This window comes from Pteropus alecto, unplaced genomic scaffold (genome assembly GCF_000325575.1).
Source record: "Pteropus alecto unplaced genomic scaffold, ASM32557v1 scaffold7, whole genome shotgun sequence".
Taxonomy (NCBI): Eukaryota; Metazoa; Chordata; class Mammalia; order Chiroptera; family Pteropodidae; genus Pteropus; species Pteropus alecto.
The window spans coordinates 44,738,430-44,757,434 of record NW_006494614.1 but is presented as its reverse complement, the minus strand read 5'-3'; the positions used below and the strand labels follow the sequence as shown (position 1 = coordinate 44,757,434).

Here is a 19,005-nt window from a genome sequence, read left to right as displayed (position 1 = left end):
AGAGTTGGAAAGCAGAAGATGAAAAGTTTATCAGAAATCAGATTTGGACTTCTGGATAATGACAATGATGAATAGCAAGTTTTAAAAAATATTCTTAATATTATAACTTTATAGATTAAGTGCATTATAATTTATAATATATTTAATCCTAATACTAATAGGATATAAATTAATAAGGTAGGACGACTATAAAATGACATGAAGGGAAAACGATTCTTCAACATTATGGGGTAATATGGAGGAACAAAAAAAATGATTGGAGTATTAGAATAGAGATTCTCAAAACATACTTATCACTGATGCCACACTCGTTTTCTTGAATCAGAATCAATCACAATCAGAATTAATAAGCTTTTCTGTTTTCTTTTCGATTTTTTAGAGATGAAGTGTAATGATCAATTTTTGATCATTTTGTAATTTATTGCACTGTGTGATAGGAGATGTGGATTCAAGTTATTCCCACCTCAAATTAATAATATTAAATTGGTTCAATGTTTTTTTAAGAATTTCAAAGTCATTAATTCCATTCCTCCTTTTCTGTTACTTGTAGTTAAACTTTTATGTATACTTGACACTTGGTAAAGGACTTTAACTTTCATAATACCATCAGAATTCTATAACTAAATTCTGTAAGATGCAATGCAAGTGATATTAACCTCAATTTATAACAGCACTTTGACACTCAGTTCTCCAAAGCCATAACTAGCCAATATGAAAATCTAAAGCTTTTGATGCTGAAGCCAAAGTTTTCACAATGCCAACACTCCTCTGAGTTTTTTAAATATAACAATTAAATACTATTTTGGCAAGAGCTAAAATTATTAAACTCTTAGAAAAAGGCATATGCATAAATTTTTATGACCTTGAATTAGGCAAAGATTTCTTAGATATGACACTAAAAACACAAGGGACAAAAGAAAAAGTATTATGAGTTTTTATATATTTTGGATATAAGCCTCTTATCGAAGATATCATTTGCAAATACCTTCTTGCATTCAGTTGGCTGCTTTTGTGTTTTGTTGATGGTTTCCTTCACTGTACAGAAACCTTTTAGTTTGATGTAGTCCCATTTATTTATTTTTGCTTTTATTTCCCTTGCCTTTGCAGTCAGGTTCACAAGAACTTCCCTGAGACCAAAGTCTGAAAGTTTAGTATTTATGTTTTCTTCCATATATTTTATTATTTCAGGTTTTATGTTTAAGTATTTAATTAATTTCAAGTTAGTTTTTGGGTATGGCGTTGGCAGTCTAGTTTCATTCTTTTGCATGACCTTCCAATTTCCCCAACACCATTTACTGAAAAGGCTTTTCCTTTCTCCATTGTATGTTTTTGGCTCCTTTGTCAAAAATTAGTTGTCCATATATGTGTGGGTTTATTTCTGGGATCTCAGTTTTGTTCCATTGGTCTTTCTGTCTGTTTTCCTGCCAGTACCATACTGTTTTGATTACTGTAGCTTTCTAATATAATTTGAAGTCAGGGAGCATAATATCTCCAGCTTTGCTCTTTTTTCTCAGGACTGTTTTGACTTTTCAGGATCTTATGTGGTTCCAGACAAATTTGATAGTTTTTTTGGTTCTATTTCTTTGGAAAATGTCATTGGAATTTTGATGGGGATTGCATTAGATCTGTATACAACTCGACAACAAAAGGAAAACAAATAATCCAATTAAAAATAAACAGAAGACCTGAACAGACACTCCTCCCAAAAAGACATACAAATGGCCAACAGATATATGAAAAGAGGCTCAACTTCACTAGCTACATGGGAAATACAAATCAGAACCACAGTGAGATACCACCTCACACCTGTGAGAATGGCTATTATCAATAACAAATCTTAATACCATGTGTGCCATGACATATCTTAATAACAAGTGTTGGAGAGGATATAGTAGAAAGGTAAATTGGTACAGCCACTGTGGTAGACAGTATGGAAATGCCTAAAAAAATTAAGACTAGAGCTACCATACGATCTAGAAATCCCTCTTCTGGGTATCTACCCCTCAAATTGAAAATATTTATTCATGAAGACATATATACTTTCATGTTCATAACAGCATTATTCACAGTGGCCAAGACAAGGAAACAGAAGGCAAGGAACAGAAAAAGGAAAAATGTATGATGGGCATCATGAAAAGATAATTAAACTACAGTAGCATAAATATAGAGAGATAATTAAATAATAAATATTAAAAGTACAAAACTAGAAAGCTTTATTGAGTCACTGTTTAAAGGAGATGCTCAGGTAATTTAAAGGTGAGGAAGAAATATATTGTTAGTAGAAATTTAAATGAACACCTTCCATCTTGGCAGGACTATGAGGAAACAGGTATAATGAAAACTTAGCATGAATCAGAATATGACTGTTGCCTTAAAATTGAAGTAAAACATGCCATTTTGACTTTTAATAGGGTCTTCTGCAGTATTATGATGAGTTATGTCAGGAGGTGCCTTCTGTGTTTGTCAATCTGATGACCCCTAAAATGAAAAAGGTGGGTAATATTGAAGGTTTATATTGATTTCCTTGTTTAAAATTAGATTATGGTTCTATAGATTATGGATTTTAGAACATCTATTTTTGCCTAGACCCTCTATCTTAGTTCAACTTTATAGCTCTATTATTCCTGCAGAATGATTCCTTGTTTAAGTGTTGTTGCCTTTGAAAAACATCTAAATCTAAATAATGAGCACGTTCTAAGAATTCATGATTGCTTCGTGGGCAGCCAAAGATGATTTTAAAGACAAAAAGTCACCTTTGCTAGGTATAATGGAGGGGAACTCTAATTAAGGATATATGACCTGTAATATTTTCAGATAATAAAAGAAAGCCTTTTTTTTTTTTTTTTTAATAAAGGCAGATGCTCCTGTTCAAAATGGAAACATACATATTTTTACTTTTTTCTAGGTGGAATCTGTGTTGAGACAAGGGCTTACAATATTAACATGGTCATCTTTAACACTAGAAAGTTTCTTTCAAGAAGTTGACTCAGTTCTGGATATGTTCAATCAACTTTTAAAGAAGGTATATAGATACATTTTAAAAAAATTAACTGAAAGGACATCCATTAAGTTAAAAAAAATAACACTTTATGTTTCTTTAATTGCTTTGGGTCCTTTTCCTTTACAATTGCCTGCTCTTTTCTCTATATCAGCTTGCCTTTAATATGTTAAAATGATGGTTCATCTCCACAGTGTAGTTTAGAAAATGGATAATTGTAGTCTGTGGAAGATGGCAGAATAGAGTGATTAAGTGTTAATGCATCTGATATTAATTAAATGAGGCAGCCATCTAATTGCAGACTGTCTACTGGCTTGTGACATGTTCGCTGTTTAGAACATGCATATCTTTTTAGTCTGTCTGTGCTAGTCTGTCTGTGGTGGCAACGTATTATAATAGACAAAATTCAGAGGCTTGGGAGTTGGATAAGCCTAGGTATAATTCTCTGCCTTTCACTAGCTATGTGTTTCTCCCTAGGTTCCTTTATTTCTTTGAGCCTTGATTTCTTTAGCTGTAAAACAGGAATAGTAACAGTTCATGGGCTGGAATGAAGATTAAAGGAAATAACGCATATGAGGTTATGGCACACATTGCTGCCTCATATGTTAGTTATGTCATATGTTAGTTCCATGTCAAGCTTTCTTTTGCAGGTGCACTCCTAAAAATTTTCACCAAATTATTATCGGTTCTGGATCCAAGTTTCCAGATATTTAGATATTTCCAGATATAATTTACCCCTCTAAATTACTTTATAACTCAAGTACATTTTGGATGAAAGAAGAGTTTTGCTTCCACAGTTTCTTTTTTGTTGGTAGATCAGTGACTTGTGTGAAATGCATATTGATACAGTTCTAAAGGAGATAGCCAAAACTGTGTTAATTTCCCTGCCCGAAAGTGGAGCCACAAAAGTAGAAGACATGTTGACGCTCAATGAGGTATGCGTTTATGTATTATGTTTTAATCGTAGAAGTACTGGTTCATAAACATAAAATGTGAATTTACAATCTAAAAGTGGGAATCTGTGTCAGTAGCTTTTAGATATTCTAGCCTTTTTTGAACATCCTCAGCTTTAAAGATTTACAAGTTTTCAACAGCTCAAGCCGATGGACACACCCTAGACATGTCCTCAATCTTGTGCTGGAGTTCCTCAGGACTCTATCAGTGGCTCACTGCTCTTCTTACTCTGTGCACATTCCTAGGGCAATATGATCTATCCTCATGGTTTTAACCACCCACAAACTTGCCCTTTAAGTCACCCAGAAATCCGGGAGTCATTTGCAGTCCTTTTCTCACTCACATTTCCTAAATCCAGTCAGTCTCAAGGTTTAGCCAGATTTTACTTCTAACTCAGATATTGCTTTAATTGCCTCTTCTTTTCCATGCCTACTACCCTCTTCTTAAGTCAGGGACTTAAGGCTCGTTTTGAGTTTAGCAATCAATGCTGTGGTCCAACTGGTCTCTCTGCCTCCAGGACAAAACCGAGCCTTCTCAGCATCACATTATATTGAAGTTACTCGAATACCTATTTATCCTGCATTGGCTTGAAAGCACAAAGACAGGAACCTATCTAATCATTTTTGAAGCTTGGCACATTTACAAAGTCTCTCTCAAAAGCACTCACTATATGTCTTGAACTGAGCTCTTTTTTTCTTTCTTGCCTGCCTTTTACTTCAGCTACACCCACCCTGCTGGGTCACCTTGCTAGTGTCCTTTTTAAGACTGCCAAGGGTGACTCCATCTCAAGGAGTCCAGTCTGGCCTATGAAAAACAGGTGCCTTTCCCCATCTTTCTGTGGAAATGCAGCTTCTTCCCAGGACACCTCTTCCTCTCTTTAGGGGTTATGGTACCCAGCCAGCCTCTTCTCTTCTGTTAGGAGTGGGTCAGCCCCTCCATCCCCAGATTCTAGAGGACATGTGTCAGGGTCTCTGAGTAGTTCCTACATTTATTTCTACCCAGCCTCTACCAAGTTCCCTCTATAACCTCAAGGTGGGCAGTGGGCTGAGGGTTGCCTCCCCGGCTACCTTTTAAGAACTGCCTTCTTCATAATGTGTAGGACTTAAAATCATTTGTTCTCAGCATTGGGGGCCTTGGTTATAACAGAGACAACACTAAATGCCTCATTTTAACATCTTGTTCTTGGAGCATGTAAATTTAAAATGATTATATCTTCCTGTCTATTTATTCCTTTTGTCATTATTAAGTTTTTTATCTTTGAAGTCTATTTTGTTTGATATTAATATAGTTGCACCAGCTTTTTTAGATTATTATTTTCTAGATATATATCTCTTCTCTGTTATTTTCAACCTTTCTTGGTGCTTCTATTTTGTCTTATAAAGAACATTTAGCTGGATTTTGTTTTTAATCTACTCTGAAAAATCTCTTTATTTTTAAAAAATTTGTAATTTTAGTTTATTTACATTTATTCTATCAATATATTTGGACATACTTCTCTCTACCTTTTTAGTGAATTTACTTACCTATCTCTAGAAGTTATTTTTTATTCTTTTTCAAAGATGTGTGGTCTTTTTATACAGTCTTGTTCCTTTCTCATGTTTTTTTCTTTAATTCTATTTTTTATTTAGACATTTAAAATATATTTAGTAACAACTCTGTTATCTAAAGAAATTGGAGGGTCTATTTCTGCTCTTTGCTTTTTCTGCCAGCTCTTGCTCAGTGTGGCTTGTTTGTCTATGTTTTTAATATTCTGGATTGTGAGCTAATGCACACAAGACCATTTGGTTGAGAACCTGTTCCTTTTTATTTGCTCCTGTGTAGTGCCTAGGAGTTTTATGGACTCAGAATAACTTTGTGTTAGTTTCCCAGAGGGCAGAGCTGCCAAAACTACAAGGTAGTATAAACTCAAGTTCTAAATCTTTGTGAGTGTAAGCCAGTGGTTGTAAATTCTCAAGAGAGAATTTATCTCTCCTCCCCAGAGCCTCAACCAAGATAGCTAACTTTCCTTTTAGTTTACCCTTTCCTTGAGAGTGTAACCATTGATTTGCCTGATATTATGTGGGAGAAGGATATGGGTAGGTCTCAGTTCCTGTCTCTTATACTTGTGAGGAATCCAAGGCCTTATTTGGTGTTTTGGTTATGGGAAAGAAAAAAAAAGGTTCCCATAGAAACTATGGTTACAGCTTACTTTTCATTTTAGGCCCACATCTTTTTTTTTGTTGTTGTTAAATTAGTTTCAAGTATACAGTGTTTTGGTTAGGTATTTATATAGTTTATAAAATGATCCCCATTATTTCTCTTTTTAAAATTAAGATATAATGTGTATACAGCACATTGTGCAAATCATACGTGCACCATTCAGTGAATGTTTACATACGACATGTCATCATAACCATCTCCAAGATCAATGTGTAAAATATTTCCTTTAGCACAAATGATTCCCACATGCTTCATTTAGGGCAACAAACACCGCTCTCCTTGAATTCTGTTATTGTATATTAGTTTTGCCTGTTTTTGAACTTCATATAAATAGAATCATGTAGCATATATTCTTCATGTCTGGATTGTTTTATTCGTTGTTACATTTGTGTGATTCGTCTATGTCATTGTTATTTCATTCTCATTGCTGAATAGTATTCTATTGTATGAATTTATTATAATCTACTTATCTATTGTACTGTCGAGGGTATTTGGATGGTTTATGGCTCTTTTGATTGAACTTCATATAAATAGAATCATGTAGCATATATTCTTCATGTCTGGATTGTTTTATTCGTTGTTACATTTGTGTGATTCGTCTATGTCATTGTTATTTCATTCTCATTGCTGAATAGTATTCTATTGTATGAATTTATTATAATCTACTTATCTATTGTACTGTCGAGGGTATTTGGATGGTTTATGGCTCTTTTGATTATACACTGAGAGAATTCTTGTTCTTTTTTTTTTTTTTTTGTGGACTTGAGTACTTTTTTTGGTGGGTATATGCCAGAAGCGAAATTGCTTGGGTCATTGGTTATGAATATATTTAGCTTCCACAGAAACTGTCTTTAATTTCGAGTTGTGAAATTAGGAGCCAGACAAGTTCACGCATTGCATTTCATCGATATGTCTCTTACGTTTCTTTTTATCGTCTCCCCCTTTTTTTGCTTGAAACATTTTTTTTATTGTGGTAAAATGTACATAACAAAATTTACCATTTTAACCACTTAAAAAAATAAAGTTCAGTGTGAAAACATATGGACAATATTGTGTAACCATCACCATTATCTATTTCCAGAACTTTTTCACCATCCCAAACTGAAACTCTGTACGCATTAAACAATAACTGCCCAGTCTCTCTTTTCCCCACTCCGGTAACACCTGTATTCTACTTTATGTCTCTATAAATTAGCCTATTCTGCATACCTCATTTAAGTGGAATCATACTTGTGAAGTATTTGTCCTTTTGTGTCTGGCTTATTTCACTTAGCATGTTGTTTTCAAGTTCTTCCATATTGTAGCATGATCAGAACTTCACTCCTTATTATGTCTGAGTAACGTTCCATGGTATGTATGCACCACATTTTGTTTATCCATTCATCTGTGGATGGACATTTGCGTTGTCACCATCTTTTAACTGTTGTGAATAATGCTGCTATGAGCATCAGTTTGCAATTACCTGAGTGAGTTCTTGTTTCCAATTCTTTTGAGTATATACCTAGAAGTGGAATTGCTGGACCATATGGTAATTTTATGTTAAACTTTTTAAGGAAAAGTTTAATGAGAATAGTTTTTTCCACAGAGGCTTCACTGTTTTACATTCCCACCAGCAATACAGGAGTGTTCCAATTTCTCTACACTTGTTGCCAACACTTGTTATTTTTCATTTTTGATTTTTTGTTTATTTGTATAAATGCCATCCTAATGGGCGTGAAGTGCTATTTCAATGTGGTTTTGATTTGTATTTTCCTAATGACTACTGAAATTGAGCATCTTTTCATGTGCTTATTGGTTGGTTGTGTATTTTCTTTGGAGAAATGTCTTTGAGTTTTTTGCCATCTTCCTTTTTAATGCTTTTTATTTAATTTCATTTGTCCTGTAGAATTTTCCATGTTCACATTTTGCTGATTGCATCCTATTAGTATGATTTAAAATGTTAACATATTCCTCTATCCCTTGAATTTCCTGTACATTAATTAGATTCGAAGGCTTAATTCAGTTCAGGTTCAATTTCTTTTAATTTTTCTGACAGAATGGTTCACAGGTAACACTGTTTTTTCCTACTGCATCACATCAGGAGGCACACAATGTCACATAGTTTCCCTTTTAGTGATATTAAGATTGATTGGTGGGCTCAGATGTAGTCAGCTTTATCCATCATTGTAAAGTTTCACACCAACTTTTCACCTAGAAGTTTTCTAAAGGTTTTAGCAGCCTTTGATTATTGTTGCCTAGAACTGTTATTTCATTGGAGGTTGCAAAGTGTTGATTTAACAAATTTTAGCATTTATGAATAAAATATTTTTATAAAGAAGAAATTTCCCTCATGAACTGGTTAGTTACTCTGAAATGGCATTTGAACAGAAAAGTCAGGTTCAATGCTCCAATTTCCTTTTTATGTACCAGTTTTCAGAATGAGTAGGAAGAGGGAAATTCCTATGTCGAAAGGAAGGAGTTGTCTCAACCTATTTTTATTCTAAAACAATCATCGAGTTTAAAATTTTTTAAATATTGTGAATTTATGGACTATTATATATTTGAGAGATTCAACCCATTGCAGTCATTGTTCTTTTTGAAGTTTAAATGTTCCCATCTTTGTCCAGTGGAATCCTTAAGGCTGACTTATGTGTTTTTGATAAGAATCCAGTAGTCGTTGAAAGCTTCCTAACTTTCTGGAGCTATATAGTATCTTAGTCTCTCTTGTATATTCCCCACCCCAGATCTGGGACCACTTATTTCTCCAGTGCCCATTCCTTTCAGGGATAGCAGTGGCAAATAATATTTGGTGACCACAACTGGGTGCTACAAAGGGCGTCCATTTTTAACTTTTAGCTATTTCTGCATCTCTAAGTAATATACTTGGGGTACTGTTTCTTGAGTTGGAAATTTACAGTTTATTTTCTTCCTGTTTTAATAAGTAAGCATTTAGCTATTTGACCCCATCCTCTATTATTTTTCCTTTGTCTTCTCAATACAGTTATAAAATTATTTTTAGTTAAATAGTAGCCGTAAATAGCAAGACCTTAGTATGCCTATATAAATATTAGCCAATGCAGAAACATGTAGTATACATGTAATATATCTTATACAACTTTTTATTTTTCGTGGGGTTTCTAATTGCCTTTCTTTTCTTTCCACATTTTCTTTCAAAAACACTATTATATCAGAGTTCCATTTTCATCCCACCCCCAAGAGACCTCCCTTCAAAGCCCTCTAAATCCCTGTTTCAATCTGGGTTGATTACTTTCCCAGTCAGATGCAAAATTGTTAATGCAGCACTCTGCTCCTTTTCCTTAATTCCATGTTACTCTAGGACAGAGAGCCCTTGGAATTCTATATTTGTCTTTTCTCAGCAATTAAAATTTTCCAATGAAGGCTCCTGTTTCCTGCCCAGGGGCAAGGGGTAATTTTCTGCCTGTCGTTTTCTTCTTACTCATCCTAGAATCTGACTATATGCACTTCATACCAGATCTTACTTGTAAACAAACAGGATACAAAGGAGTAGGGAAATTTCTATGTCTGTTTCCTTCCTTTTGTCTCATTTACAATGAAAATCACCTTACATTGGTATGTACCTAAAACTGTTCTGCCACTATCAACTGCTCAGTGGGGGAAATTTATACTACCAGAGAAAATTTGTTTTTAACACACAAATAACTTTTATATGCATGGAAAGGGAAAGAAGTCAAAATTGGGATAGATTAAAGGTGACCGAGTATAAATGTGGTGGCACACCAGAGATGCTGTTATTAGATAAGTGGTAAGTCTCAAAACTTACCACTTGTAAATCAAAATACATGAGGTGGTGTTTGAAGCGTGCCTTTGCCAATCGATATGCCCCAGTCACTTGCAGCAGAGGTATCTAACGTCTGGTTACAGTGGGCTGTCTTCCCACAGACCTGTCATCAGGCAGCCATTTTGGTGAAGGCAGAATAAGATTTGTAATGTCAGGAAAAGTCAGGTAGCAGTCTGGGCAGAAGTCAGTTTTGGAAACATGCCACATATAATGTTAATTCGGGGGAAGAGGTTAGTTTGCGCCAAGCAGTGGTTTCAGATTGTGTTTGGGAACCTGGGCTATTTGCAGTCAGTGTAGTGTTCCTTGATGTGGAACATCTGAGCCCAGTTTAGGACAGATTAATTAATTATTAAAAAGCTGTTGTCCACCAGCTTCAGATTGGACCTTCTGTTCTATGATGCTGGGGCTGGGACTCTGCAAACTATATCCTTAGTGAGCTGGCTTTGCCGATAGCGATGCTAGAAGGAGGGTGGAGGAGAGAGAAGGGACTTGTTCTTTCCTGTTTTGCCTTCTGTTCCTGACACGGTCGCATGGACAACAGCTCTTTACCTTGACAGCAGCAGTAAGTCCCAGGCCCGAGCTTTTCTCCCGCCCTTACAGAACCAGCCTTTTGTGCCCCTCAGACATAGCAGCACCATGAGGTTGTCTCTGAGCTCCTGAGGCAGCAATGTCGGCTGGGCAGCTACCTCATTTTCCAGCTCTCCGTTCTAATAACTACCTCCTCCCTTTGCTTCCTCAGGCTCCCCAGGTGGTAGCTGCTTTCTGCAGTTACCATCTCTGTGTGATCTCAGTGTCCCCTTTTGCCATCTCGGTCCTTTAACAGTTGTTTAACTAACTCTTTATATTAAATTCTCTCATCGCGTTAGCTCAGGTAGCTGGTGTGGCATCTGTTTTCCTTGAGTGGACCCTGACTGACATATCCGTATCTGGAGATGTATATATATAAACACACACACACACACACACACACACACACACACACACACACACACGGAAATATTAAGATCCAAGCTATGATAGGAGAATGCTGGTAAATACATTAAAGGGTATTGAAAATTATATCAATAAAATCCACCTGGCTCCATAGAGGCAGAAAGTAGGTTAATTGTTGCAAGGACTGTGGAGATGGGGAAATGGGGAGTGACTACTAAGGGATGTGGGGAATTTGGGGGGGATGATGAAAATGTTCTGGAATTAGATAGCAGTCATGGTTGCACAAGTCCGTGAAAATACTAAAAACCAATGAATTGCACATTTTATAAGGGCAAATTTTGTGGCATATGAAATATATCTCAATTTTTAAAAATATGAAAGAAGTCCATAAAATCAATTTTACAGTCTTCCAGTATGTCCCTGCACTGCCCCTCAGTATTTCAGTCTGTTCTTCACTGGGTTTAAAGAATGGTCTTAATTATCTAGGGCTAGTTAGTCCTCTCAAGAAGAGATGGAGTCCTTACCAGGAAAGGATGCTTTACCTCATGTAGTCTCAACTGGTAGTGGCATGGTATAGAGGCAGTTTTTGCGGTGGCATTATTTTGCCGCTTGTTGAACGGAAGATGGCTGGGCCATTGGGTTGACAGCTTACACAGGAAATTTCTCTGCAGTGGTAATGCATACATTTTTTTGTCCCTGGCATTTTTGGCAGTATGAGTTTTTATGATTATTCAGTATGATCCAATTCAGCAAGGATCAAATATAAGGTTTTTTTTTGCAGGTGTTCTTTGGTTAGGGTTTAGGCACTAGGATGGAGTTTGGGATATTGAGTATAGGACAGTACCAGTGAAGACCCCAGCAAAGTGAGATACCTCGGGAGTCCCAAGGGTAAAAGTCATTGCCACTGCTAGGACTGAGGGGACCAGGGGAGGAAATAATGCTGTTAGAGCCCAGTAAAAGCTGGAGCCAAGTGGAAGGGCTCATCCTGTAGGAGCTGAATTTGTGAACAGTCTCTATCAGAGATGCAGCCTCCAAACAAGAAAGGAGCAAGGAAGAAATACCCCCACTTCTCTCTCCTCTAGCTCTTCTAGCTTTTGCTGGTGCTTCCCATTGGGTCAGACCCAACTGGTAATCTTAGAATAAGCGAGACCCAGAGGCCAGCTTTCCTCTGCACAGAGCAGGGAGTAGAAGAGCTGAGCGTGGGCTGGTAGAAAGCAAATGCAGAATAACCAGCATCTGAGGTGTTTGACGAAATGAGTTTGACAGAGGTTCAGGGATTATTTATAGTTTTCTAAATTAAAGTCACGTAAATAATTTTCACAGTCAGAGCTCTTGTTACATTGTTGACTGCTTCCGCATCCATCTCTTCCTTCCTCCTGGTTCCATGGAGAAAGTACCCACCTCTTTAAAAAAATCTAGGTTCCCCAAATGGTTTCTAGATCCTGTGCCTTCTTACCTTCTTGCCAGCCTTGTTCCACCAAGATTCTCCACTCTCTTCAAAGTCTATCTTTGTTCTCTCCACCAGACCCCTCCCACCAGCAGCAGTCTAATATGTTCTCATCCTTTCCAACAAGCAAAAACCTTCCTTCATTTTCTCTCACTTCTCATTCACAACCAAGCTTCTCCAAATTCTCACACATGCTGCCTTTACTTTCCCAATTCTCATTTTCCATCTCTATTTTCTTTCTCCAATTCCTGGTTCAAATTATTGCTAGCACTAATAGTTATTTTTTTAAAAACAGTTTTACTGAGATATAATTCATACACCATACAATTCACCCATTTAAAGTATACAATTCAGTGGTTTTAATATATTCACAGAGTTGTACAGACCATCACCAAAATTTTAGAAACATTTCATCACCCCTAAAGAAATCCCATACTCATTAGCAGTCACTCCCCATTTCCTCTCAACCCTCCTAGCCTTATGCAACCATTAATCTGTTTTCTGCCTTTATATATTTTCCTATTCTGAACATTTTATATGAATGGAATAATGTAATATGTGATATTTTATGACTGGCTTTTTTCACTTAGCACCATATTTTCAAAGTTGATTCATATTGTCTGGTTTATTAGTGCTTTGTTTCTTTTTGTTGCTGAATAAGAATGCATTGTATGGATGTACCCCATTTTGGTTATCTATTCATTAGTTGATAGAGATTTGGGTTGTTTCTGCTTTTTGGCCATTACAGATAATGCTGTTGTGAACGTAAATGTACAAGTTTTTGTGAGGACATGTTTTCATTTCTCATGAATATATACCTAGGAATGGAATTGCAAGGTCAAATGTTAACTCTATGTTTAAGCTTTTGAAGAGCTGTTGGACTGTTTTCCAAAGCGACTGCATTATTTTACATTTCCACCAGCCGTGTACGAGGGTTCCAATTTCTCTACATCCTTGCCAACACTTATTATTTGTCTTCTTTATTATAGCTATCCTGGTGGGTGTGAAGTGGTTGTAATTGTTCTTTTGAGTTGCAATTGTTCTTTATATGTTCTAGATACTAGTCCTTTATCAGATACGATTTGCAATTTTTTCACCTATTCTTTGGGTTGTCTTTTCACTTTTCATGATGGTGTCCTTTGAAGCCCCAAAGTTTTTAATTTTGATGATGTCCAGTTTATTTTCTTTTTCTTTTGTCGCTCTGTTTTTGTTATCATATCTAAGAAAACTTTGCCTAATCCAAGATTGTGAAGATCTATGCCTATGTTTTCTTTGAAAAGTTTTATAGTTTTACCTCTCACATTAAGGTCTATGATCATTTGGAGTTAGTTTTTATGTATGGTATAAAGAAAAACTCAGTTTAATTATTTTGCAAGTAGATATTCAGTTGTCCCACCAATTGTCAATTCCCATTAACTTTATTTTTATATGCTGTTGGAAACATATGGAAAAATTCATGTGATATCCTCTCATTTATTCTTGTGGGCATATTCTTTTTAAAAGATTATTTTATGTTATTTGTTGAGGTTTTTGGAGATATCAGAGAATGCCGAGATAAACATGTGTGTTCAATCTGTCGTGTTTAAATAGTAGTGTTTGGTTCTTTTCTTAGGAGATGTCAGAGCAGGCGGGGTTTGGATGGGGTGTTTACATGTGTTCATTCTGCCAAGATCACTTAGCTGGTAGTGTCCACTTGCTTAACACTCGTTTTCCCTGCTAGACTGAAGTGGCTCAGCCATCATTGTCATTCCAATGGTTACCACTGTGTGGAATAAATTAGCAAGGATAGAAAGAAGGAATGGGAGCAAAGTCAGGAGAGTTGGGGCTGGAAGGTTCAGACAATTCTTCAGGCAGGAGGAGGAACGCCATTGCCCCTGAGACTGGGAAAAGACGAGGATGGTTTCAGATGCAGATGAAGTGGTATAAATGGGAACGACAAATTTAGAAATATCTCCCTTAGTCCAGTAGCCAGGAAAGGAAAACATGAGGGCCGTATACAGGGAATGTGGGACTGCTCAAGGCGTCCCCAGGGAGAGGTTTGCATAGACAGGCTTGAGTTTCTTTCCAGAAGTGGTTTTTTGGTCTGAGCTGGCTGCTCCCATTTACTTTTCTCTTTCCTAAAATGTATGGATGTTGTGAACATGTCAGAAAGCTATTCAATTTTATAAGCCTGTTTTCTTTTCTGAATTTAACTCATTCTCAACTTCTTCCTAAAGCCTTTGCTGACTGTTAAGAGTTCAGACAGGTAAAGCACAGGCTTTTAGAATCAGTCAAAGCTGGTTTTAAACCTCTATTTTTACACCCACAAATTTCTTATTCATTCTGAGCCTCGATTTTCTCATCTGTGAAATGGGGAAAATAATTATTACCCATACCAAGAGGTTGTCATTTAATTAAATGAGTTAATACACATAAAGGTCTTAAATTGATGCCTGGCATACAACACCATGTTCACTTAAAAACTTCATCTCATTTGAATCTTAAAGTAACGCTTTGGATTGTCTTTTTTTAAACCACTTCTCATTTTCAACTTTTGACATCATCATCTCTCTGCTCCTTCTGCCTTCTTTCTTTTCTTCATTTAATGTGACTGTAGATGTCTATGTGTATGTAATTGAGTCAGATAAAAGTCAAAGACTTTGAATTTTTCTACTTTCTCCTACTTTTCTTTGTGTGGTCCTTAACAGCTGTGCCTTTAACCATTGACACTTTTGGATCTGAAACATTATGCTATTGACAACGATCTCTAGTTATTTTCAAGTGGTGTTAAGTGTAGTTTTATAAATTAATGTCATATAAATAATTTTCACAGTATATTTTAAGTATCTGGAAATTAATAGTCATTTCTTTATTTAATAGACATACACAAAAGAATGGGCTGAGATTCTAAACCACAAAAGTAAGCATGTAGAAGAAGCTGTCAAAGAACTTATATCAATATTTGAGACTATTTATGAAGTTAAGTACAGTGGAAAAACTGCAAAACAGGTACCAGGTAATTTCACTAGCTCTAATGTTTGAATCATAAGAGTTACAGCTATGTTCTCAAGCAGCCGGCTTTTCCATGACTAGCGGTCTCAGGTTTGCTATGTTATCTCTCTCTCTCCCCACCGTCCCCCCTTTTTCTCTGCCAGCATTCTGAAATGGAGACAGTTTTGGTTGTCACACAGCAACCAAAAGGGGAAGTGTTACTGGCATCTCCTGTGTAAGGGTGCTGACCAGGAGTGCTGCTGAACATCCTAAATGCTCAGGCCAGCCCCCAACAACCAAGACTATCAGTAGTGCTAGGAATGAGAAACTCTGAGCTTAAACAAGTATCTGTAGCATGTCTTCTTTCTCTTAGAGTTTTTCCATTTAGTTTAATCAGTTTTCTTCAGAAGTGTCAAATACACAAAAATATGAGCCCGTTAAGGTAGAAAACTAAAAAAGTTTAGAAAGATAACATGTAAAACCCTCCTTAAATGTTTCTTAAGTCTAGATACTAAAACCTAGTATATTTAAAGAGGGTATTTCTTAGTAGAATGATGATTCTATTGAGATGGGTGATTTAAATTGAATTCAAAGATGATTCCTACAGGAATAAGTTTTAAAAATTTAAATTAAGAACTTTTTAAGAAGGGGCTTTCTGAGAAGATTTGGCCAAATGCTCAACATTAAATCTTGTATTTTTGTTTTGTCTTGTGTCTGTAGAACAGAGGAAACATGTTGTTTTTGGAAGTGAAACAGAAGAGGGTGAAAACATTGATTATGATACTAATATTGTGACTGAGGTTGCTGTTAATGATAAAGAAGATGAATTTAAAAAGGTATTTATTGTGAAACAACCTCGTAGAATTTCACAGACTTATGACTAATAGGATTGTAAATAACCCTGGATGGTGCTTTGTCCAAGTAGTTTTGCAACCAGCCTATGTGGATTTATAACTAATTTGGATTGATAACAGAATTCAGAAAATATAATTTTCAATTCTACACTGTAGACTCTGGCAAGATATAGCAATCTTTACAGTTTCCCCAATATCATCATTTTAATGTGATCTGTCAACTATGTTTATAGAGTTACTTTTCCCTATTGTGTTTGACAATGTTTTCTTATATAGTGAATGTCACTTCTGGGATTGTAGTGTCAATCTGTTTGATTCAGGCTGGAGAACTTTTTTTCTCAGTTATTATGTTTAATAGAGTTACCTATATTGCAAGCGCAGATTCTGGTTCACTTGGGGGCCAGGGATCTGCATTTTTAACTAGCATCGTAGTAGATGGCCTGTGTATTCTCCCCCAGGAGAGACCCTAGGTGGGTAGCTTTTCACAGCGTGTTCAGATGTTTTGAGAACGAAGGTTGAGAAGGAGGCACAAGGTTTCTTTCTCCTTCTTAGGCATCACTCTTCTGGTCGTGCATCGACTCTGAATGCCACTCTGACATTCGTACTAATTCTTGCTTTCTCCTGCTCCTGTCAGTTTTCTTTTAAATCATGATTAACGATCTTTTCATTCTTTCTTTATTTTATGATCTTTTACCCTTTTGAACATATGCTCCAATACATACAGTTTTGTAAATAATCGGCACACATTTGTCCACTTTCACTTTCTTGCTCAAGGACAATATTGCCAATGGATCAGGAAACACTTTCTTGCTGAGTCTAGCTGTAGAATTTTTCTCAATACCATGCCCCAGGCAGGGAGTCAGCTGAAGAGAGAAAATGTAGTCCCATGTCAGCAGTTCTTGTCTTCCAGTCGCATTCTCTTTGACACTGGCTGGGCTCCCTGGAGTAAGACGAGTGCCATCAGCGCCTCTTGAACTGGGACATCACTTGGAGCTGCATTAGTTCAGTCACCTCCTAAATAGCCTCTGCCTCTCAAATCCACCTTCCACATTGCTGTCAGAATGGTCTAATGTAAATATCTGGTTATGTCATACTTGTGCTTTAGCCTGATAATTCATTGACCCTGACCTATTCCTTCTTGTTCATAGCTGATGAACCTCCCTTCTGATCCAACTCAACCTGACTCACCCAGTCAGTCTCAGAGGGGCAGAGTGTTGAGTGGAGAGGAATAGAATAGTATGACCAGAGACTGGCCCTAAATGTGTGACTCACCGTGCAAGCAAGACACAGTGCCCAGATCCCTGTCCAAGCTCCATACCTGTCCCTCACTCTGACCAATAAACTTGCCACTTCTCTGCAAGGAAGAGGAGCTTGGAGAGATGGGCAAATCATGGTCAAGATGGTGGAAGTTTCTCCCATATATTTTGCTATAATACATTGTAAAATATGTTTATCTACCAAGCTGAGTACTTTGAGGATGGAGACTAAATATTCTCTTATGCCTGCACCCCTAAGTTTTGAGAAGTGTACCACACTTAATAGGTACTTCAGCTGTGTTGATTGACTTATTGAATACAGAACAAATCACTATTATTTTGAATAAACCATATTCGAATTTTGGCCTTTCAATAAGTCTTTATGGTTTGCTAAGGTGTTTATGAAAGCAAACCTTGCATATATTGTTTTGGAAAATAAACAAGTAATTTAGGATTGAACTTATTTCTACAATATAATTGAAATAGTATAATTTATTACTTTTCATCTTTCATGTGACACTTCCAATATTGTTTTCTTGCTTGGGGATGTGTGTTAGAGTTCTTAATTTTTGTACCAAATGTAATATGATTTTTTGTTACAGGAATGTAGAGAGGTTTATGCTTTCTTCTCTCATCAATTACTAGACAGTCTTCAAAAAGCTACACGGTTGTCTTTGGACACAATGAAAAAAAGAATATTTGTTGCCAGGCAAGTTCAAAATATGCTAAATATGTCTGGTAATACTATTTTAACATAATACTAATAATAGCACCCCTTTTTAAAATCAATTTACTACATATTGTATCCCTAATCAGTGTACCATTTAATTTTGTCTATTTTGGTCTATATTCAGTATTATGTTTTTGAGATTCACCTGTTAATGTAATTATTTTTACTTCTATGTAGTTGGAGCATACACAATCTTTTTATCTGTTCTATTGGTAATGGTTACTTGGGTTGTTTCCAGTTTGAGCTATTGTAAATAAAGCCTCCATGACCATTCTGGTACCTGTCTCCTGCTGTACCTGCTGCGAGAGGAATGGCTGGGCTCTGGGGTATGTGCATGCCTCACTTTACCAGGCAAGGCCTACCTAGCATGAGCGGCCCCATGGCTCCTCATCCTTGCATGCCGTTGGTATTATTCAATTAACAAAATCTTGCCAGCAGAGGGGGAGTGAAATGGCATCTCAACGGGATTTAAATGGTCATTTTTCTGGTTACTGATAAAGTTGAACATATTTTTTTGTTTATGAGATATTTGTGCTTTATCTTCATTAAAATTTATCCTTTCCTTTGCTTTCTTCTCCTTTCCTCTCCCTACCCCTCCCTCCCTTCTGCCTTCTCCTCCTCCTTCCCCTTCTCCCCTCTTCCTTTGTTTCTCTATTGGATTTATTCATTGATGTTCTCAACGTATTATTGACAAATGAGCTTAATGTATCATTTGTCAATGATAATACAGGAAATATCTTCTTTCAGCTGTGTCCTTCTTTTCATTCTCTTTATGGTATCCTTTGCCGAGTTTAAAAATATTCAAATTTATCAGTCTTTTTCTTAGTAATCTATGATTTTTCTGTCTTTTAAAATAAATCTTTCC

General features: G+C 36.3%; 1 protein-coding gene across 1 annotated transcript in view; it reads left to right on the top strand.

Moving 5' to 3' along the window:
• Nucleotides 1-19,005, top strand: part of DNAH8 (dynein axonemal heavy chain 8) — a 307,121-nt gene that overhangs the window by 58,106 nt on the left and 230,010 nt on the right. The window contains exons 18-23 of the mRNA XM_006926591.3: nucleotides 2,412-2,492; nucleotides 2,906-3,022; nucleotides 3,814-3,933; nucleotides 15,190-15,325; nucleotides 16,021-16,136; nucleotides 18,013-18,119. Of these exons, the coding sequence (XP_006926653.1) occupies nucleotides 2,412-2,492; nucleotides 2,906-3,022; nucleotides 3,814-3,933; nucleotides 15,190-15,325; nucleotides 16,021-16,136; nucleotides 18,013-18,119 (677 nt within the window). The remainder of the gene's footprint in view (nucleotides 1-2,411; nucleotides 2,493-2,905; nucleotides 3,023-3,813; nucleotides 3,934-15,189; nucleotides 15,326-16,020; nucleotides 16,137-18,012; nucleotides 18,120-19,005) is intronic.